Raw genomic sequence first — 25,365 nt, forward strand, 5'->3', positions numbered from 1 at the left:
AGGATATTGGTGCAAAATCTATGGTAGATGAGATAGATCACCCTTTTACAAATGTGAAACATTTCCTTTTCCTGATATGTCTTCTAAGCACAATCACCATTATTCTGGATACATGTATCCCCAAATACCATTATCTGGCCTTGTATAGTTCCAATCCAAAACTTCCTACTCACGTCCTGTATAGCTCTACCCCTCGATTCCCACTCTTGTCCTCTAACTCGACCCCCAAATCCCACTCTTGTCCTCTAACTCTGAGAGACAGACAACTAGATTCCCAATTTGGTTCTCTATGGTTCTGTACAGCTCTACCCCAAATTCCACCCGTTCTGTATATTTGTTCCCCCAGCCTTGTGTAGTTCTACCCCAAGATTCCCACTTCGCCCTGTACAGTTCTGTATAGTTCTACCCCAAGATTCCCACTTTGCCCTGTACAGTTCTGTATAGTTCTACCCCAAGATTCCCACTTCACCCTGTACAGTTCTGTATAGTTCTACCAAGATTCCCACTTCACCCTGTACAGTTCTGTATAGTTCTACCCCAAGATTCCCACATTGCCCTGTACAGTTCTGTATAGTTCTACCCCAAGATTCCCACTTCACCCTGTACAGTTCTGTATAGTTCTACCCCAAGATTCCCACTTCACCCTGTACAGTTCTGTATAGTTCTACCCCAAGATTCCCACATTGCCCTGTACAGTTCTGTATAGTTCTACCCCAAGATTCCCACTTCACCCTGTACAGTTCTGTATAGTTCTACCCCAAGATTCCCACATTGCCCTGTACAGTTCTGTATAGTTCTACCCCAAGATTCCCACTTCACCCTGTACAGTTCTGTATAGTTCTACCCCAAGATTCCCACTTCGCCCTGTACAGTTCTGTATAGTTCTACCCCAAGATTCCCACTTCACCCTGTACAGTTCTGTATAGTTCTACCCCAATATTCCCACATTGCCCTGTACAGTTCTACCAAGATTCCCACTTCATCCTGTACAGTTCTGTATAGTTCTACCCCAAGATTCCCACATTGCCCTGTACAGTTCTGTATAGTTCTACCCCAAGATTCCCACTTCACCCTGTACAGTTCTGTATAGTTCTACCCCAAGATTCCCACTTCACCCTGTACAGTTCTGTATAGTTCTACCCCAAGATTCCCACTTCACCCTGTACAGTTCTGTATAGTTCTACCCCAAGATTCCCACTTCACCCTGTACAGTTCTGTATAGTTCTACCCCAAGATTCCCACATTGCCCTGTACAGTTCTGTATAGTTCTACCTAAGATTCCCACTTCGCCCTGTACAGTTCTGTATAGTTCTACCCCAAGATTCCCACTTTGCCCTGTACAGTTCTGTATAGTTCTACCCCAAGATTCCCACTTCACCCTGTACAGTTCTGTATAGTTCTACCCCAAGATTCCCACTTCACCCTGTACAGTTCTGTATAGTTCTACCCCAAGATTCCCACATTGCCCTGTACAGTTCTGTATAGTTCTACCTAAGATTCCCACTTCGCCCTGTACAGTTCTGTATAGTTCTACCCCAAGATTCCCACTTCACCCTGTACAGTTCTGTATAGTTCTACCCCCTAAGAAGCTGGCCTCCAACTGCTGGACCACTCTGACCATGTATCCATCTGTTATCACTGAATATCCCCCAGCGAGCCCACTTTAGTGTTTATAAACAAAGTCAGCACCACTGGCTGCCTCCGGCTCCAGATAGCATCAGAGAATCTCTCCTGTAATCTGTACATTTGTCTTCCATTTCATCAGGCAGCAGCGCCACACATACCACACTGGCCACAGACGCGTTGGTTGCCAAATCCAGAGTCAGTGGAGATACCTTGTCCTTGTGGATGAAGAACACCATTTCATGTGTTGTACTAAACATTCAGATGCAAGAAAGCCCATATTTAACTCCCTTTCCTCTAAAATTAATAACTTTCTCAGCCTTACTACCACTGAAAAATTTAACCTCCTTTTTAGAAATAATGATCCAAATAGTATAAAAATTATTTGCTACCACATGTACAACTTTAAACAAATATAGAAGATCTGATTGTCCTAGGCCATTATTATTATTATTATACACATTTGTATTACACATGTTTTGTTTATAGTCCAAGTTTGCATTTTGAACAAACGGCAGATTTTCAAAAAGCGTAGTACCAGATAATATATTAAGTTTTCGTCTTTGCCTTCTGATATGATCATGGGGTAATGTCTAGCATTTACTAATAAAGTTCTTTGTTGATTGAAAAAAAAAATATAAAAGAAAAGTAAAAAATTTATATGTTTTGTTACTCATCATATATATATATATATGATTCATTATATAGCTTGTTTATGTAGTTTATAGAATATTGTCACTGTTTCTGTATGGAACATTTGCACAATAAATATTTTATCTATTTACCTATTTATCTACCACACATATACTGGCACAGCAATATTACATTCCAATACTACCTCCAGTCATGTTCCATTATACCAAGGAATATATAACATGTACTAAGAATGCAAAGATGAATTTGTCAGTTGTGTAATTCATAAACATTTCAGAGACTTGTAAAATTCAGCAATGGTATTTCCATTTTGACGAACACTTTTACCATCAGTTAGATGGAAACTGTGCAGACGACTGAATTAGATACTTCATATGCATGGTATTTGTAAATCAACAAGATTGACCATATGGCCCTCATTGTATAGGCTGCAATAATTGGAACTAGATCACGCTAGACACTGTTGCATTAATAACAAACGTGTGTGTGTGTGTGTGTGCGTGCGTGCGTGCATGTGCGTGCGCGTGCATGCATGCGCGCATCATTAACAAACGTTAACTGTGAAACAAATGAGACCATCAGCATATTCCTTATGCAATTACCAAATAGAAAACATGGAACATTTTATAACGAAAACAACTGAGATTCTATACAGTGACAAAAGATTTGTTTGTTTAATGCAGAACTAATGTAATAGTCTGAAATTGGTGGCCTGTAAATGATCAACATCGTGGACATCAATCTACACGAACAGCATGCGATGGTGTGCCACATACAAGTCTGTGAATCAACCATCCAATCCGTAGTTGCCTCCACAATTCTAACCTAGATCTTCATCTGAGATTTCCACAGTACTCAAAGTTCAAACCAAATGAAATTCATTTTCTAAATTCATAAAATGTTCCTTACACAAACACACATCTCCAATATTTTCCAAAACCCATAAACAAGTTTCATTCTATTATAACACAATAGAAACTGATAAACAGGCTTAGGTGAAGCCACTGCAATATACCAAGGGAGGTAACTCCTGCATGTCTCCATAGAGAGTGAGTCATTGTCCGTTTTAACTTGTTATCAAGCAAATCAATCAATACTTGTAATGTCCACAAGGCTTTTCTGATGCAAGCCAACACACTCTTGATTCATCATCTTACTTTGTGTGGCATGGGAATCAATACATGACCTTACAAACAGATACTGTCAGTTTGGGATAGTAAGCCATAGCCCTACCTACATCTAGTTTCTGAAAAGAAAAAAAGAAAAAAAATTCACATAAAACAGCTATCAAATTACCTTAACAAACATCTGAAAGGCACCCACTGACTCTCTTTATTTACAGAGACAGTCACCTGGGCTTGTTTACTGTAACTTGCATATCTGTATTGGATACATTTGTTGATGAGGGATAGGATTGGTCTTTAGCAACAAATGCTTGAAATATGAGGGATCGAGTGGTCAGGCTTGCTGACTTGCTTGACACATATCATTGTATCCCAGTTGTGTAGATCGATGCTCATTATGTTGATCACTGGATTGGTTGTGTTGGCCAGACTCGATTATTTACAGACTGCGGTTGAATAGCTGGAACATAGCTGAGTGTGGGGTTTAACAACAAATAAAACTATCTGCCTAAGGCAGACTGTAACCTTAGAAACTAGTCAAGAAGTCGGAGTCTGTTAAAATAGCTTTTGGTTCAAATTACCTTTGCTAGTACAGTTCATTCGTTCATACAGAACACCAAAATCTTCTGAAATTAATATCAAGTGAGGGTCCCTGCTAGAGTGAGTGAGTGAGTTTAGTTTTATGCCGCACTCAGCAATATTCCAGCTATATGGCGGTGGTCTGTAAATAATGGAGTCTGGACCAGACAATCCAGTGATCAACAACATGAGCATTGATCTGCGCAATTGGGAACCGATGACATGTGTCAACCAAGTCAGCGAGGATGACCACCCAATCCCATTAGTCGCCTCTTACGATAAGCATGGGTTACTGAAGGTTCATTCTAACCCGGACCTTGACAGGTTCCCTGCTGGAAGACTCAATTACTTTGGCACTGACAACTGTGACATTATAAAGGGTCTATGTAAAGACAGAAAACATGCGTTTTTTGGTTGATCCAAAACTAAACCATTCCTGCTTCTCACTATCCCATCTTAAATCCTGAACAAATAATCATTGTAGTCGTGTTCCATAAACAAATGTTCTCAAAAGTATTCTCAAAGAAGCAGTCATTTCCTTGTGTCAAAAATCTATCTCAATAAACAAATGGGTAATAGAACCAGTTGAAATGAACCATTTTGCAAATTTTCTCTTTTCACCACCAAATCATATTATCTTACCTGCATGTCAGAAAGCAGAGATCTGATTGGTTCATGTGATCTTGATAAAATGCATTCTACCATGACTTCAGTAAATACTGGATTGTGATTAATTAAAGTCATTCAGAGGTACATAATTATGTTATATGCCTCAAAGTTTCCAACACAGTATGTATTTTTTTTTTTAAAATCATAATTACGCGGTTATGGTAGAATAGCGACAAACATACTGTGTTGAAAAATAAGAGTTATATAACGAAATTATAATACCTATAATTTTTTTATTGAAGACCTCTGCGTTTGATTTTAAATCAAATTTAGAGCCATTATAATTTCATTATATACCTCTGATTTTCCAACACAGTATGTTTATCTCCTAGTTATTTCCGGAGTGGGACAATAAATTCTGTATAATGTGATGAAGAAAACAATCTGTACACGGATTTGTGAGCACGACAGTAAATCTCTAGCATCTCTACCTAGCAAAAAGCTGTCTTTTTAATAAGTCAGTGAAAGTCTTGTGACAGCAAAGTTAACCACTGCTCAACTGAACAGCTATCATTTATCAGTGTCTATTAATTCTTTTACTAAAATGGCAGACAAAAAACAGATCAGCAAGATGAATTTATCACAGTGCTGTTTGGTCTATATGTGGTACTACAAGTTATTGGACCGCCTCTGTGGTGTAGTGGTTAGAGCGTCCGCCTGGAGAACGGAAGGCCGCGGGTTTGATCCCCGACCGCGTCATACCAAAAGACGTTAAAATATGGTACTTGTTGGTCCCTGCCTGGCTCTCGGCATTAATGGGTACAACAAGGACTGGTCGGCTCGGAGTCAGTATAATGTGTCTGAGTGGGGTATTCATGCTTCACTGCGGCATGGTATCTCAGTGGGCTATTACTATAAAACCAGCTTAAGTCTGGGCTAGAACAAGCAGCCGCACATACACATACACAGGCATGCACGTCGTCATATGAGCGAAATATTCTCAAGCATGGCGTAAAACCCAATTTCACCTCACCTCACAAGTTATTGTGGGTTATATACCTCAAACCAGATGAATAAAACAACATAACATGTGATACTACTACTATTACTAGAACTTATAAAATATCCCTCAAAACACAAGAAAGAAATGTCACTGATAAAAATTGTATAACTTCTGTAAAAACAACCTCAACTACAGCACCACACTGTCTACTTACTCATGCCTACGGGACAGGATGATCACCTCACAAGAATAAATACCATTTGTACTCATTCATCCTTATATAAACTATTTCAGCATTGCCATAGTTACAGAAACAATCTCACACATATTTCTAAACATGCGCCAAGTCCAAAAGCCAAACTGTCAACCTGGCCAGTTGTTGCAAGGAAAAACACCAGTGGCAATGCTTCTCCCAGCTATTGACCAGTAAACAGCATCTAGGCGTGAGACGACTGAGACGGTGAGTGATGATTGCACAAGAGCATCACTTCAGTCCTAATATTAAACAAAGAGTCTACAGCAAGTAAGTTGTTTATTCTGAAATACACAATGTCATTTAGAAAGTGGTCAAAAGTAACTCATGTTATATTTGGGATTACACTTTCTGAGTGAAGATCAGACAGGGCTCGATTTAGTGCTTTGTTACTTGCACTGGTGCAACCCAATATTACAAAGTGCAACCTAGTTACTTGTCTAACTTGCACCAGGTGCAAGTCAATTTTGAGTGGGTAAACTTCTGAATAAAACATCTAAATAATTCAATAGCATATTTCTGATATTACATATTGCATTAAAAACAGTGCAACTGGAATTTGACTGGTGCAACTAGATTTTTATCTTAGGTTGCACCTGGTGCAAGTGGGTAACATCTCCTAAATCGAGCCCTGTCAGATTCTAGGACTTTTGTTGGGTTGAGACCCATCCAAGATTCAAACCCACACCCTCAGAGTCAGGCACATAATCGCCAGCGCACAATGTCAGCCACCTAGCCCGCTCAGCCACCGTGACTTCCACAAAAACGGACAACTGGTAGTCTAGACTACAGACTTTGTGTACCCCCCTCTGATAAGTGTGAACTGGCACGGCCCCATGTCCATATGCTATGAAATACCCAATGCTGTTTAGAAATGAAACACAATGTTATATTTGGGATTACACTTTCTCGATTAGGGGCCTGACTCTGAGGGTGTGGGTTTGAATCCCAGATGGGACTCAACCCATCAAAATACTAGAATCTGTACTTTACTGAGAAAGTGTAATCCCAAATATAACATGTGTAACACATAGTGATAACCTAGCTATCTCACATGGACTTTAAACATGAAATTATGGAGTCTTACTCTGGGTGACAACACCTCTTGATAGCATGAACGTTTTACACTGCCTTCCCACAAACACAAACAAGTCAGTGAAAACACCAGGCCATTGAGCGGGTGATTGAATGAGAGAGTGAGAGTGAGAGTGAGTGAGTGAGTGAGTGAGTGAGTGAGTGAGTGAGTGATAGATAGATAGATAGAGAGATAGAGACAGAGAAAGAGAGAGTGAGTGAGAAAGAAGAGAGAGCAGAAAACAGATAGAGAGAGGTATATGTGTGTGTTTGAAATAACAGCATTTCAGTTATATCATTGCATGTCAGCATAATACATTTGGAAAGCATGAACAAAGAGTTATCTATAAACGAAATATATATTTTTCTGCAAAACAGATTCAAACTGAGCCCAGAGCAATCCTTATTTCTATTAAAACTGATATAATCTAAACGCACTAAAATATTCTAAATCTGAGTAGGACTGATGTCTTCTCCAGACTCTGGGAGATGGACTACTAGACCACATGTACTAGGGGTGTTATTTTGTTATTCAGTTTTGAAAATTCCAAACAGTAGCAAGTTTGAGACTAAACTTTATTGCAACATTCTTTGTTGTACAACATTTATTAAATTGACATCTTCGAATGGGAATAATTTAGATTCAGTACACTGAACTTTTACCTAAAGGCAAAACATTTATGACTCTTTCAGTTTCTAGTAATGACATAGAATCATGATGATGAACACTGGATCATCAGTTGAACCTATAGCCAAGTGTTTAAAGCGCTCGCTCGTCACACTGAAGACTGGGGGGGATTCCCCACATGGGGAATCCTATTGTGAAGCCTATTTCTGGTGTCCCCCACCGTGATATTGCTAAAAGCGGCTTAAATCTAACTCACTCACACTTTGTCTCGCTGACTGCTAAACTGCTGATGTGTCATAAGTCACTAATTCACTGTTGTCCTTGACAACGAGCAGTGTGCAAAATAGTTTCAAAATTTTGTTAGCCAGTTGGGATAGCTATGCCTGAAAGTTACTAGCCCACAAAATAATTAACTAGTCCGAAATTTGAATATAGACACAGGTTTCATCATTAAGCTGCTAATATGATGAACATCAATGCATCTTGCATGATATAAAAGTGTATAATAACTTAACAAGTCGGAGAGAGTGATATATTCACAAAATGATCCCATGAACATTCACTAGTCAGTCTGGCCAGTGACTGTGGAGATTTACTGGCACAACTGGATTTTTACTAGCCACGGGCTAGCGGGCCAGTGGATATTTCACACACTGACAATGATGATGATTAACCAGTTAACCAGCTCCTGGAACAGTTAGTTACCTTGACGGACTAACTGAACACACACTTCCTGTTCCACTGTCTACTTGCAATCTCTCGATCAACAGGCCTGTATTACAGTGTTTGCGTCATACTTAACATGGCGCGAAGGCTATTTGTCATGGTACAGTGTTCCTCAACAGGCAGGACACTTGGACAGCTTAAGTGGGAAAGCCACATAGCGGTGAGGAACAGATATTTGATTTGAGTGTGATAAACAGTTGAGAGCTAATTCCCTAACCACTTCTTACACCGACCTGAGCTAAGTTATCAACATTCCAATGACATATCCTTGAAAACTGGGACACATCGTTAACTTATACCGGCCACCAATAAATGTAATATTTTATAGGACAACTGTAATCGGGTATTTTGGAGGAGGAAGATGGAATGAAATTGGAACAATAGTACAATCAGACAAATATCAATATTTATTTCCAAAAGATACCCACAGGGCAGAATACAATCTACCTATATTCATGAGAACATGTAATTGCATACATTTTTGTGGTGAGGAAGATGAAATTAAATTATATTTGAAACAATAATTAAGCAAAAACCAAATTAGATTGTAAAACTTATTGGAATACTACTAGTAAAGAAGCTAGTTCTCTTATCATATTGGTACCATCCAACATAACTGCTTTTTATAAAATTATCTGTAAGTGAGTTTTTCACTGCTTTCAGCAATATTCAAGCAATATCATGGCAGGGGATACCAGAAATGGGCTTCACACATTGTAACCATGTGGGGAATCGAACCCGGGTCCTCGGCGTGACGAGTGAACGCTTGAACCACTAGGCTACCCTACCGCCCTGCAAGACAAAGCCATGCTACCTGCAGTCTAAACTGCGGTTGTAGTTAAATTTGTTGTTTGTGGCTGTCCATAGTAATATTCTATCATAGACTCTGGACCAGACAATCGTGTGACTGATATCAGCAGAGCTTGCAGTAAGCTGTAATTTTAATCAGCAGAGCTCACACTGAACTGTGTATTTTTAGTAAGATAGACACCATAACCTAATTCACTGAGTGTAGCTTGAGGGCCGATATAGATGAAGAGACTTCACATATCACATCACAGTGTGTAATTGGGCAGCTGCATGTATACCTTGACATGGTTAATCTTACTGGATGAAGTGCAGACATCACGTATATATGAAATCGACTGTATTAGACACAGGTGTGCAACATGACGTTTGTTGTGACAGGTGTATCAGTGTTGTGAGTTGATGTGATACGTGAGACGAGACAGTCAACAATTGCTGATTGAACTAAAATAAAACTGTAGAATTGTCAAAATAAAAGTCAACCCACTGGATTATGACGTAAAAGACAGTACAAGTAAATTGTATAACTGAAGAAAACAATCAAAATCCAATGTGAAAGATAACCTTAGAGTGAGTGAGTTTTGTTTTATGCCACTTTGAGCAAAATTCCAGCAATATCAAGGCGGGAGACACCAGAAATTGTGCCCAGGTTGGGAATCGAACCCGGTCTTCGGTGTGACTGTTAGGTTACCCCAGTGTCCGATAACCTTAGGAGGCCCACTCAGGGCTCGATTTAAGGGATGTTAACCTACTTGCACCAGGTGCAACCTAAGATAAAAACCTAGTTGCACAAGCCAAATTCCAGTTGCAAAAACGTGTGCTAAAACGTCAGAGGTTTTGGTGCACATAAACATATTTCCGTGACGTATAACCCATGAAATCATAGCAACACAGATACGCAGCTGATCCCTGTTTACATGAGCTGTCATAGCCGAGAAGTGTCTAAAAATGGCAATGTTTCGGTGCCATGGCTATTCAAAATTTAGAAGAAAAATGAACTGACATACTTAGATTTGTTATTGATTTATTTCTCAAAAAATGACTTGCACATGGTGCACTTTTGACTAATAACTAGGTTGCACTTTGTGATATTTAGTTGCACCAGTGCAAGTAAAAAAGCACTAAATCGAGCCCTGCCACTTATGCCTTAAAACATCTGCAGCCATGATTATGGTCAGTGTCGACATATGATTCAATCAAGCAAGTCAAGACCTGACCATTCCATCCATATTCTGATTGTCAAAGCATAAGTTGCTGGGAACCTAATGCTCCAACCTCAAATCCTCAATTACTGCTCGGGAATCAAAATATCTTTTGAAGAACTCAAATTTCAGGCAAAGTCAAGCAGCTGACTTCACAGCCATGTAAAATACTTGGTAACAATAATCTGAAATGAAACAAATGTAGACACAATACCAAATATCTCAGGACCAGGGGTCCAGTCTTATCTAGTCAGTTTCACAGTCCCCGAACCACATCATTTTCCATCTGCCGAGCCCTTTCTGTAATGCAAAAACCCTAAATTGGTGGGTTGGTTTGTTGTCTATCGCCACACTTAGCAATATTTCAGCCATATGACGGCGGTATGTATATAATCAAGTCTGGACCAGACAATCCAGTGATCAACAGCACGAGCATCAATCTACGCAATTGTGGTACGATGACATGTGTCAGCCTTGCAAAAAACCCTAAATAAAGCAAGCCCAGATTTCCCCAGGTTCTGAATCCCTCATCTCTCCTTGTCAGTTAAAACGTAAGTATATATTTCTGTCAAACCTGTACACATTCAGACAAGAGCTTAAGTCTAAGTCCAGTCCACTGAAGGCAATGATGAGACTCAGTCTATGTGACCATGAGAGTAACGATCTGAGTTCCTTTGTGGAAGAGAGTCCAGGCTTCGTACTTCGTGGTGTATCAATCTGATCCTTTATACCAGCCAGGCCAACTGAGACCTAACTAGAGATAACCACCACTATACGACCTGACATATACAAGTCATTCATCAACCAACAATAGCTGTATAGAATGTCCCTGTGTTACTCTGTACAGTCGCCTGGCCCTTCAGTTGTCCAAAACGCTCTTGTCATCATTCAGGATGTTCACAGGTGGTCAGCACTTCTCAGTCGCTATCCATTACATGTCAATATTTGTGTAAGGCCACAATACAAACAGTAAACAACATGAGCTAAAGCCCTCTACTTGTACAAGACTCCACATTGTAGCAGCTTACTACCCCGGGGTAAAGAGACCCAATGCTAACGGTATCCCTTGAGCTTGTAGAAATTTAGCAATTTTGTAGTGTCCTTTCTTTTACACTTGCAATCTTAATTTCAAATTTGGCATAGAGAAAAAATTGCAATATTTCACTAAAATTAAAAACCCCACAGAACTGATCAGACTCTAAAGCACCATGTTTTCAGAACACTAGGTATCTTTCAGGTAGACAAGAACAAGTCTCCATTGCAATAATTACTTGTTGAATTAATATTTTGTAGACTTTATAAATAACAGTAACAAGTTGTTCCTTGAAGAGATTGACATACTAACTATCCACTTATCAAGATTTGCATATCATATGCACAGAAATACAATGCAGTCATAGACTTAAAATTAAGTAGAGTCTTGAGGCAAGGCTATATCTAAGTTTGGCATGAGTGTAGTTTTACCCTGCTCTTAGCAATATCCTAGCAATATCATGGCGGGGGACACCAGAAATGGGCTTCACACATTGTAGCCATGTGGGGATTCGAACCCGAGTCTTCAGCACTTTTACAACTAGGCTACCCCACTGTTCCCTTTATGCTTGGACTACAGATGGAGTGGACTGCCTGACTCTGTGAGGGACAGCAATAAGATCTCTGTTTTTTCTTATATTTCAATAGGCTCTTGTCCTCTAATTGTCCTCTAAATTTCCTCCATTAGGCTCCATATTAAACCATGAAGCAGAATGCTCTGGACCCCCATCAGCAAGATAAACCACTGGAGGTGCTATCAAGTGGAAACCTAATGGCCTACAACCAACTGCATGTTTAAACACAAACATCCACAAGAAAGTTAAGATAAGCATTCATTTGCAGAAAAGTGCTCCTTTGTAATACAATATACACAGAACAGCTAAAACAAGACTTTGTTTAAGTGGAAGACAATTAAGATTGCTGTTTAAATTTGTAAACTCGCTTTGAACAAGCTGATAAGCTGGCATTTTTTAAGAAGCCATTAACTTAACCCAAATTCAAGCTCCAGCATATCATTCTGTAAAACCACCCTGAGAGCTGGGAATAGTGTCATGCCTTTACACGACTTGTCTGTAATGAGCACAATTTGTGCTGACTTGTAAAAATGTTCAGACTTCATCAATGGCTAGCTGCGGTCACTGCGGTCAGTATTCATGGTTATACCACAGCTGGGGGCCTTTGCAAGCAAGGTCCAGCCAGTCAGGTCACAGAGGTGATGAATAGTCTTCTACCATCCCAGCGACCTGGCACGACCTTAACTGACCTCCACACACACCTGTTGCAGCCAGGAGATCTGATAACTTAGTTGGGAGTGAAATTATACACTTTGTGCAACATTCACTGTATGGAGCGTTAGTGAAAGTAGGACCTACGTGCTACATTTCATAAATTAATATACACATATATATTCTGTTCCAGCTATCATTCCCTACGATCAGTTTGATAAAGAGTCATATATTGGATCACCTGTTCATTAGTCTGATAGATCAGCCTTTTATGAGTAGTTTCCGGACAGACATCACATTAGATATCTTGATAATTACACAACAAATCATCACATACACATCATCTATCAAGGAACAGGACCCACATTACTTGAATAATTATTAAATATGTTCTAAATGCAAAATCAGAAGGGGCTGTATAATATATACAGGGTATTTTTAAATTCTTATATGTTTCCTTTTACAACTGAAACCTGAAAAATGTTTTTCCATACTACTGACTGTCATAGATTACAAAGATCAGATATCATGTGTATTAATTGATTCACTGGTTTTGTCGGCAAACTGGGACAGCATGTCCTTTTAGCATGGGTCATAAGTCAAGGTCAAGGTCGTTATGTATAAATGAGATAACTCTACATCCTCTGAAGTATAGAAACTACATCCTTCAGAACCATGCTCTTCCTATAATGCTCAAGCTCTTATATTTTATACTTATTCCATCTATCCTGGCATATGGTTTTCTGAGATGTGACTATTCTTACTGTTTCAGTGTGAACTGAAAGGCAAAGTTCACTCACTAACTTTATGAAATGTAGCAAGTAGGTCCTACTTTCACTAACGCTCCATACAGTGAATATTGACCAACTGATGCCTATATTACATCAACAAAGGTAAAGGATCTTCATCTACTAAATCCCTCCGAAGTTTCACATTTCAAACCACATCAATCCAAAGCAAAGAACAAAGAAATACTATCAAAATGTAAAACTTCACGAAACCATCACTTTTCTACACATACCCCAATAATATCACTAAGCATCAAGGTTGTAAACAAGGACTCACCATTTTCTCGTACAGCAATGTCGCTTGTTTCTTCTATTGTTAACTGTTCCGCAAGTTCCGACAGACTGTCTTCGCCGGGCGCGACCCCCCCTTAGAGTCAGGGAAAGCCGGCGCTTCAGTCGTTTCATCATCTTTCTCAAAGCTCAGTTCCACCAAGTGGACTTGGTCAGTGGTATTGCCAGATAGCCATTGGTCTGTAACAGAAATGTCATGTGTCTACAAAGTCAGGTCATCATGTTTATTATCTCCTGGTGTATCATGTCGCATAGGCGCTAATGGACAAACACTACAGACTCATTTATTCCTGAGTCTTGTTTCCTTGTGCACACCTGTCGTGATCTACGTCCGTCTTCATCAACTTTTGTCATCCACACCCATACACCCAGTGTGTTTGTGTGTGTGAATGATAGGAATACACAATGCCATTTAGAAAGTGGTCAAATGTAACACATGTTTATATAATATTTGGGATTACACTTTCTCAGTAAAGTACAGATTCTAGTATTATTGTTGGGTTTAGTATTCTGGATTCAAATCCACACCCCCAGAATCAGGCACCTGATCGCCTGATATGCATGATATCTTTCATATCCTATATATTGCAATGACATCTATCCTAAGACTGGCCCTAGCAAAATCAGAGAAGATTCTCATGAATGTTTTTTTTATGTTACATATTAACTGATGCTCATGCTGTTGATCCCTGGATTGTCTGGTCCAGATTCAATTATTTACAGACTGCCACCATACAGCTGGAATATTACGTAGAGAGTGTGGTGTAAAACTAAACTCACTCACTCACTGTACAGCGATATCATCGGAACAGTCATACTGTTGCATTAAATGCATTTGATTGCATTATTATACTGTGGGAAAAAATTAAGGGATCACATGAAAGCACAAGTGTTCCCTTATTTTTTTCCAGGTTTTTTCACAAGCTGGGAAAAACTTTGTGAAGGCATCGAACAAAATAAAGGAACACTTGTCCTTTCATGTGATCCCATATTTTTTTCCCTCAGTAAATAAAAAACGAGCATACACAGTAAAACATATTTTACAATGCACAATACCATTTGCAATCAGTTGAACGTGTTGAATGGGAACAACTACATACAATTTCGGTTTTGGGTTGCGGAATATGGATTCGTCAGACATCTAGATACCGGATACGTTTCCGTATTTTGTCATAGTTTGGGGTACAGTTCTGTATACAGAAACGTACCTGGGGTACACACCTGTAGGACACATGCCGACAAGGACTCCTTCAGCTAAACTTAGAGCCTTGGCATGCAATGTAGGAAATACTCTCGAAAATTTCAAAAGTTCAGATTCAGATATTATACAACTTAGCATCAAAACCTCATTTTCTGTATCAGATAAGTTACCAGTGAGATACAGGTTAAATCTTCAAAGCAATCAAATTAGTCATTAGTTATTATACACACAGGGAAATTAATAACAATTGAGGAAGTTGTATTTACATTTGCAGCCGATTTTTTCAATCTATCAGCTTTGACAAGGTTTACAAAAAACTTGTGTTTTTTATTGCAATCTAAGAAGAAAGTACACAAAATACTTTCTTCACTGCATCCGCTGTGATGACGATTACTTAATAACTTGCAATGTTGTGGTAATGTTGAATTTGAAAAGACATATCCCTTGACAAATAAATATAAGCTTTGTTGAAAGCTGGGAATCCCAATGTCTAATAATAGCTGAATACCAAGAAAAGCCTTGCAATCAAGCTCTTGATGGTGGCCAAACAGAATAAATTTTAAATGTGTTCTCACTAGGGTGCTTACATTGCTATCAGTCACCTCAAGCCAACATTGAATGATGACTTCAAGTAAAAAACCAAACAAAGTCATTTTTCATGTTATTCGAACTTGGGGAGAGTACTACATCTGTCAGGGTGACAGCTATTTCAGATAAATTTGCTATAGGTACCAGTTACATCTCAAATGAAAAATAATGAAATCAATGGAGCCTTTTACAGAAAAATGGTTCCAGCAGTCATATGGATGTGTTTTCACCATACCAAACTTTTCACTGTCACATCCTAAGCCTGAACGGCTACATTAGAATTCCCACTCACCTAATCGAGTGAGTGAGTGAGTGAGTGAGTGAGTGAGTGAGTGAGTGAGTGAGTGAGTGAGTGAGTGAGTGAGTGAGTGAGTGAGTGAGTGAGTGAGTGAGTGAGTGAGTGAGGTTTTACATCGCTTTTAGCAATATTCCAGCGTGGGACACTAGAAATGGGCTTGCCACATTGTACCCATGTGGTGAATCAAACCCGGGTCTTCAGTGTGACAAGCGAATGCTTTAACCACTGGCTACCAAACTGCCACCATCTAATCTAGAAAATATTCACAAACCTTTAAGTCTAAAGATCTGCAGCATAATGCTTACATCCAAAATGCAAGTAGATATTTCTGTTTATTGATAATATTTATTTCAAGTTTTCCATGACATAATAATATTGGTAAAATCTGGTTCTGATTTAAAATGTCAAACTTAAACATCACATACTATAAAACAATAATATATGAGGCACCATGATCAATTCTGTGTATGATAATGTCAAACATTCAGAGCAGCACATCTGATCGCAAAAACAAATGTTAGGGGTTAATTCCAAACACAGATTAAAACTGTAAAAACCTCATATCATTTGTACTTAGTGCTGTTTCTTTCTTGTCCAAATATCAGATAGCAACTGCAATTGCCAAAGCCATAATTGACAAAATTAAGAATATGATAAAGTCGCATCATTTTAGAAAGTTGACATCAGATTGGCTCAACAAACCATTCATCCTTCATTAAGATTTGACGTCAACATTGACAAAGTTTCCCCTGGGTTTACCTGAAGTGATGCCCAGTCAACAATGGTTAGTGCCGGCAGAATTTGTCAGATCTTCCTACAGATATGTATGGAATCAGATCTTATGAGTGATAGATCTTATTTTAAGGGGGCTATAGTAAAAACAGAGATTGCCACAAGTGTGTCTGTCAGCTACCATTTGTCTCACAATAAAATGTGTCAAAATGCATCGAACATGCGGAACGATTTTTAATAATGAGGAATAAGATAAAAGATATAATAACAGGCAGTGGCGAAAGAATCTGTTTCTTAAACATTTCAACATTTCTTTATGCAAATTTGGTCAACTGTCTTCACAGCAATGCACATGATAGATCAGCAGAAAACACATTTAGATGTTTTCTTATACTTAAACAGAAATGTATGATAGAACTGGAATACTTTCCAAAGTAACGTAAACTTGTTCGTATAATTTTTTGTGGGGAAAAATTAACGAAAAATCTATTGCATAAAATTCTGAATATAATCAATGAATAGGTTGAACATGTTGAAAATATAAAATAAGAAATAATATAATAATGTGTACTTCTATAGCTCTAAATTCTGCCCACCAAATAGACAGTTCATTTTTACCCTGGATAACCCAAGCTGCCTGTAAGGCACTAGAAGGTTATAGGCACATGACAAATCCCAATGGGTACCCATTTTCTGCTGGGTGAACAGAGGCAAGTTAAAACAAACTCACTTGCCTAAGGTGACACCACATGTATCACATGTGCTTTGTTGTGGGGCAGGACAGAAGTCCTAGAAACTCTCAGGAGTCAAGCTGCCGAACACGATCACCCGTCCAAAGACTCTCCGCACCCAACGTTGCTTAAGTTCAACTTTTTTGTGACCTGAGCTCTGATTTTCACAGGACCACACACCATTACCAAATACACAGAATACAAAACTATTTGATCAGATAATGTAATAATCGAGGCAACATGCACATTAGCAAAACAAACATAACCTTACGTGGACATTTGTGAAATATTTTCAAGAGTTGACGAACATACACTGTCGACAAATTACTGATTATCGATCAGTTGATAAGAAACTAATTCCCTACATTAACATCAGACTGTCCTTTTCTTTTTTTCCTAATTCAGATATTGTCACAGAACGTCTATAATTGATGTGCCTGAAACCAAAATCAAAATTCGTATCTTCAACAAAATAAGCTTACAAATGGAAGCGAAGCAGTATTTCCAACTCCACACGACTCCCTAATGCCAGCATGAAAGACAACCTAGAAAAATAAATTCAACTGGCCTTAGGGCAGCCTTAACATTCAGCTAATTGGCTTAGGCTTGAAGGCAGGATTTAACTTTTACCGTACTGGTAGAAGTTCCTTTAATAAGTCGGTTTCCCAAATGGCAAATCGATGGGACTTTTTACAGACTCAGATCTTTCTAAAAGTGTCGACATAGTCCATGTTCAAACAAATAGAAACGTTCAGAAGCACTTTAAATATGGGGGGTTTTAATGGCAATTTCCACTGCTCACTGAACATGATTCACTATTAACTTCTACAGCAAGGCGATTTATACTTAGTAATGTGTGACATGTCATTGTCACATGTGTAAACAGATGTCACCTCCAATAGACATCTGAGTCAGACAGGCAGAAGAATGTTGGCAGATCAATACCAATATGTGTTCACCCTAAGTGAGTGAGTGAGTTTAGAATTACTCCGCTTTTAGCAATATTCCTGTAATATCCCGGCGGGGGACACCTGGAGTGGGCTTCACACATTGTAGCCATGTGAGGAATGGAACCCGGGTCTTTGATGTGACGAGCGAATGCCTTAACCACTAGGCTACCCCACTCCTTAGTGCTACGGTCGTTTTGTGAAACATGGACCTGGTGGATCAAAACCACTTTGTTTACCATATGATGTTAAAAGATGGTACTTGTTGTTTCCCTGTCTGCACTTGGCATTAGGGGATAAAACAGACGAGGGCTGGCTGAGAGTATGCTCTGTCTGAGTGGCATATCTATGCTAAACTGTGACATCATAGGATCTCAGTGGGCTTAGCTAAGGCTGGCTAAAATTATTTGCAATGGGAAATATCATTAATGATTATCAATATGTAAATTGTGTTGATAATATTGTACATAAACTTTTGTCATAGAATAAAGTTTTGATTTACTGACAAACACAAAGTTAGGTCTTTATTCTAAATAATGGCCTGCTTCTAAGTTATGTTCAGGATTGTATTTTGTCACTACTCAACAGTGATATGAAACATGTTGATATCTTTCAGATCTTCTTTGGGTATTTTAGCTCAAAGTTACTTTTCTGATATTCATCTAGAATCATTGATGTGAAGAAATATTAACGATCATCAATATGAAAGTTTTGTCATTGATAACATCTTATCGATAGCCAGCCTTAAATCACTGATACAATATATTCAATAATAAATTGTCCTAATTGACTGCACCCGTGAAGATCCGGGTTAGAATTGATCTTCAGTAACCCATGCTTGTCGTAAGAGGCAACTAACGGGATCGTGTGGTCAGGCTCACTGTCTTGGTTGACACATGTCATCGGTTCATGCTGTTGATCACTGGATTGTCTGGTCCAGACTTGATTATTTACAGACCGCTGCCATATAGCTGGAATATTGCTGAGTGCAGCGTAAAACTAAACTCACTCACTGCTAATTGACTGTGAAAAAAAATATATCCAACCAGGGATGTTTGTATTTTTCTGTCAAGCAGTTCATATTCTATCTACAGCAGATCTGGGAAACAGTTGATGAAAATGATGAAAAGGAAGCATCTCCAATAAGGACACTTCAAATAGTGATAATACTAAGAAAGTCTTGAGGGTCATGACAGACCTATTTAACACCTGGGTTGACTGGATTATTTGAAAAAAGATTCTACATTTTATATTAATTAACTGTCCAAATTCCAAACTGGTCAGCACAACACTGGTGCTAATTCACTCATAGTTTACAGAACTAACAGCTACGATAAATCAATTCTGCATTACCATATTATCATTATATCACTTGTTACCTGGCAGGTGAGATAACGAGGACTGGCAAATCACCTTTGACAACCTGGACACGACTAATTGATTCATTACCTGGATAGGGATTAGCCGAACTGGCACCAACAAATTCCCTTTCAAATGGTCATTATCCTGTTGGCCTGCTGTCAGTGATGTGATGTAAGTCTGATTGATGAACACTACACTGGTGGGAATATTAACGTCACTTTCAAGCAAACACACAATTTACTGGTAACAGATTACTCAGGCCGTATTATCGTGATGAAAATCTATGGAAGTACTAATGAATCATTTCTGACAACTATTATGTATGTCATTAACTGGGCTGGGTAAGCCAGGTTGTGTTTCAATGAACCATTGAAGCATGAAGCCAAGTCTACGAGAAACTGTTGTATTATATTTGGAAAACACAGACTTAGACAATAGAATGTTTGTAAGACCACATTCTGTGAAACAATCTCAGCACTAAGATGATATCATCCCTACTTTTACACAGACTTATTATTGTCGTAATTGGTAAGTTCTGTTTGTGGAACTGGCCTCATTTCTACAAAGCGACCAGAGCTCTTGATCGTAACAAAACTCAGGGCCATCTTCAATGAAGCAATTATACAGTTACTAATTTTCTACCTCATCCCTAAAAATTGATAAGCGTTTCTCTATGTGCGAGCTGTATAATGAGTATCATCGTGAGATGAGTCTCCAAGTAGGATTGTCATGCAGTTTTCATACTACCACTGACTTCAATGAAATTCAATGCTTGGTACCACAATACCTAAATATCACAGATCTATTACTATTACATCCGTACCCTTAATAAGCAATACATAAGAAAAATGTGAAGATTTAACAGATGATTTTATGTGTTAATTTAACAGGAATATTTCCTCTTACATCAGATTTAAATTTTTTAAATCTTTTTTAATAACATCAACCCATGCATTACTTAAATATCATGATTGTCATACATCTGTACTTCAAGACAACTGTGGTATCAAGTCCAGTTATAAGATACTGTTATGAGCTACAAAATATGATGTTTAAAGTTTTAAATAAAACCATTTCTGTCTTAAATTTATTATGACTGTATTGTTATCGTGGTATGTCTCTCACGGCTACATGGAGTTTGGGCAGCTGGAAATGGTAGTCACTGATGTTGTGAATTTTGAGTGAGTGAGTGAGTAGTGAGTAGTGAGTGAGGAGTGAGTGAGTGAAGGAAGAGGAGTGAGTGGGGTAGGGAAGGAGGTAGGGAGGGGAATAAGTGAGGGAGGGAGGGACGGAGCGAGCGAGAGTGAGTGAGAGTAGTAGTGAGTAGTAGTGAGTGAGTGAGGGGGAGCGAGTGAGTAGTGAGGGAGGGAGGGAGGAGGAGGGAGGGAGGGGTGGGTGGGTGAGTGAGGGAGGGAGGGAGGGAGGGAGGGAGGGATGGAGGGAGGTCGATTTTAGCAATATTCCAGAAATATCACAGCAGGGGACACCAGACATGCCTTTACACATTGTACCCGTGCTGGGAATCATGACGATCAACCACTTCAACCATTAGACTACCCATCACCTCTCAAGCACACCTTGCAGAACCTTTAGAACTGAGAGAAAAGGGCTTTCACTGAAACTTCTCATGGACCATCAACTTCATTGCTCTAGGACGTTTAACGATGACAAGAAACACTGTCTCAGCACAACCCTTACACTTTATCATCGTGATCATAAAGTTGACTGAATGTCATTACTTACATCAATAAAATCCACTGGCCCACAGAGCCTCAAGGCCAGCAGTGGTGTCTGAAAGCCAGTATCCTTATCAATAAGGTTAAGTCAGTTTAGTGCATCAAGTCCGATCAAGTGCTTATCTGGTAAAAATGATACTCCTATAACATCATAATAATATCTGTAGTGGGGAGTTTCAACATTAGAGCACTGGTCGAACTTGATGAGAACATCTGGCCTTTTCTTGAAGTATCTGCCCTGATCGTAAATATTGCCAGCTTTTGAAGTGTTGCGGTTAACATTTCGTCTTTGACATCTTAATTCTGTTTCCTTATGTGTAAATACTTTAACAGAGATGGAATCATTCCATGACGAGTTTCAAACACCATATGAAGATGGTTGAACTTACGACTTGTTAGAAAAAAACAACCTTAAATAAACTTCCAATGTGATCAATATTACCTTTAGTTTTAAAGCGTAAATCTTATTATGCTTGTAAAATCACTGAGTGAGTTTAGTTTTATGCAGCACTCAGCAATATTCCAGCTTTATGGCGGCGGTCTGTAAATAATCAAGACAATTCAGTGATCAAAGGCATGAGTATCGATCTACACAATTGGGATACGATGACATGTCAACCAAGACAGCGAACCTGACCACCCGATCCCGTTAGTCGCCTCTAACATGTAAACACATCCAATACAAAAACATAGCTGCTTCATCAACTGATTTATCATGAATGTTGATACCGTCCATAATAATGATTATTATATTCTTGAATATTCAAATATAGCAGGTCACATCAGGTACTATACTACTAAGTACTAGAAATTCCCTGTTTCACTGCTAAAACTAAGAAATGTGTTTAATATTTTGTACTTGAACAAGTCCTATTTTCTGAAATGTTACGAAATCTCTTTCCTAGTCAAACATGTTTAAACGATTTTAATGTTATCTTTACGTGACTTTATAACATGGTGACAGAGAGACAGTTGCTGTTATTTCAAAAAGCAATTTTCAAAATTGATATTTACAGAACTTCTAGAACTTCCAACAAAGTCTTGCATGACGTGTTGGATGCTCTTGTCATGCCATGAAGGATGTAACTGCACAATCTCCAACACTGTCTAAGATCCCAGAACATCACCATGATCACAGCAAATGTCTTGTTGCATCTAACTTTTATGTAAGGCTTTCAGTTTGATCCTTCTTTTTCATCATAGCAAAATCAATAAGGTCTTTTCTTTAGCATATGAACTATGAGATGGAATTAGTGAGTGACTGAGTTTAGTCTTACGCCGCTTTTAGCAATACTCCATCAATATCACCAGAAATGAGCTCTACACATTGTACCCATATGGGGAATCGAACCCAGGCCTTCAGTGTGACAAGCGAACGCTTTAACCACTAGGCTACCCCGACCGCCTCGAGATGGAATTAGATGAAATGGTGTTTATGAAATTGTGTTTATCTGCCAGATTATATAAACAACAAACACATATGAGTATGTGTGGGGTTGGTTGACTTTGTACAGGTTTCAACTAATGCTGACTTTATGTTACTAGCCCAATGAGATGCCATGCTTTAGTTAACCAAAAACAACGACTATAACTTAGTACACTGAACAGTCGAAGTTTCATCACCCAAATGCCAAGTGTATGTCCGGGGTGATCATTACAAACATGAAAGGCCATGAGTGAGTGAGTTAGTCAGTGATAAGGTATCTGCATGGACATCACACATGTCTAACATAGAAAGTTGAATTTACAGCGGGATTGCAAAGATAAAAGACATTACTCTAGAAAGAAATTCACTTTCCCAACCTACATCTACACAGATACAACACATCATTTTGATCATGACACTCCCTGCATGGTTCTATTTTCCTGATCTATTTACACAATCACCATGCTAATATGGACCCAATAGACACACATGCAAATGTCAAAATGTAGATCTAAATATGTCTACCTTCAAGTCCGTAGACTTAATGTACACACAGCCATCACAATAAAACCACAAGGGGTCCTTGTGAAAAACCCTAATGTTAGAAGTTAAAGATTTAAGTGATGTGCACATATAAAGTCAATAGTAGCAAATCTTGATGCCCAGGGTGCTTGTTTCCAAACACGTCCTAACGCTGTGTGTAGATATCATATAACTGATGGTGTGAGGTGTAGGCCTGCACCGAACCTAACGCTGACAATACCAGCTCAACCTGATGAATCAACACAAACAGGAACTATCAGCATATATTACTATCACTGAAATAAATTAGTAAAATACAGCCCTAGATTAAGATTTTCTGGATTTTCTGGGTTTTTTTTATATTCTTATATGTTTAGGTTGTGAATACATTACAGTCCTGCATGTTTATTATTAATACATTCATACAACATGTTTAAGCTAGAAAAGTCAAACATGTCATTGTCAATCATGTGTAAACACAGCACATGCAAGCATATCTGTCTGACCTGTGAAGATCCTGGTGAAAATTGCTCTTCAGCAGCTCATACCTGCAGATGTGCAAAAATATCCAAACAATCTTTCAATGAAGACAGCTGTATTCAAAATCAGTGGGCGACACCACCAAATGTCCCAAACAATTACAAAAAAACAACATCTGCACCTACATTGCAACATCATCGTTTTACAGTGCCTCATTATTATTCTTTGGTCTTATCTAGATTGCATCATCATCATCGCCTTGATAATGCACAAATTTCACAGAAACTTTTTTGTGGAGGGTCACCATAGGAACGAGTGACATCATTCATTCATATTCGTTGTGTTGTGTACTATTGCACCATTAAGAGGAGAACCTGAATTTATTCGACCCTAAAGTGGTGCGATTTTATGGTGTGTAAGAAACAGATTACTGTACTCGTGTCTGTCAAATACCATTTTTCTCATTGTTTCCAAATCCATGTTTTGAAACAACTCATAATATATTAATGGTATTGCTGTTTCTGAACGTATGTAACTTGCTAACTAGATATGTTTCGAAACAACTTGTTTAAGGATGAATGTCTGCCACACACTTGTGTAGCAGACTCTATTTGTGTTGCAGTGTTTCTAATTTAGGTTTCTAACTTTCCTTTATTACTTGTCATGATCACACTTTTGTAACCTCCCCGAAGGTGTTCCGGTGAAATAAACCTTCCTCATCTTGACTGGACTGTAAACAAAGACACCCGTGCTGTACCAACACTATTTTCCACACGACTGACTGCAGGTGTGAGACCTATCCCAACACACTTTAGTGTATACTTAGACCAATCCCATTTGAAGCTCAAAATATTTGTTTTACACAGTAAAATCCACTAAAATAGCAACTAGTTATGCTAGAAATAACCATCATCATTATAATATCCCGCTGAGAGGTTCATATCATCAATGGGAAACAGTAACCAATCTCGCTGAAAGCTGTCACTATGAAACTGTATTTCAAACACTGTATTATACGTCATGCATGAAAGCTGTTTGATATTTGATTAGGACTACATAAAACCTCCTCCACAAAATAGAAACAAACGCCATGTTTACCAACCATTGGCTTTCAGTTTACCAAATGCACAACACATGCTTTATCATCTTTATAGCAGTAAATAAGCATGAATATAATCTCCATTCCCAAAACAAACTATTTCAGAGTGTAGCCAAACACCTGCCCAAGGCAATACAGAAATTTCTCACAAACATATCAATGGTTTCCATGCCAGCAGATGAGAATGACCGTACAAGTCATAAATTTCCTGACACACATCAAAACTTTACCAGCATAGCTATCCAAGCATCCTTTCACTGTGAATCCATTACCAGGAGTTCATTTCACTGACCATCAAGCTGGGCAACGTCCACTGGGAGTGACGTGGACAGAAGATGGACATTGAGATGATGTGGCGTTAAAGACATATTCACATCAGACCTTACTTCCTGGTCCAGGAATGAATGATGATGTCTATTAGACATGACAGTAGAACATGTCAAGGGTGAACAGATGTATACATTATTCATCTGAATCACTGACAGTATTAATGTTGTATCGAGAATTTTTAAAAATCAACAAAACATTTCACAGTAACTGAACTGGACTGAACTTTACAGATTGAAGTTTCATTGATAAATATTATTACTATGATTACTGGACGAGAGAAAACTGAGCTGAGCT

At 38.6% G+C, this 25,365-nt stretch overlaps 1 protein-coding gene across 1 annotated transcript in view; it reads right to left on the reverse strand.

Annotated features, from left to right (window-relative positions):
• LOC124286379 (cyclin-dependent kinase 17-like) overlaps positions 1-25,161 on the reverse strand; it is a 93,160-nt gene extending 67,999 nt beyond the window's left edge. Inside the window, 3 exon segments of the mRNA XM_046722741.1 lie at positions 13,606-13,684; positions 13,686-13,799; positions 24,972-25,161. Coding sequence (XP_046578697.1) covers positions 13,606-13,684; positions 13,686-13,736 — 130 coding nt within the window. The 5' untranslated portion in view covers positions 13,737-13,799; positions 24,972-25,161.
• Positions 25,162-25,365: the final 204 nt, after the last annotated feature.

The sequence above is a fragment of the Haliotis rubra genome, unplaced genomic scaffold (genome assembly GCF_003918875.1).
Source record: "Haliotis rubra isolate DU_JTF1 unplaced genomic scaffold, ASM391887v1 Scf381, whole genome shotgun sequence".
Taxonomy (NCBI): Eukaryota; Metazoa; Mollusca; class Gastropoda; order Lepetellida; family Haliotidae; genus Haliotis; species Haliotis rubra.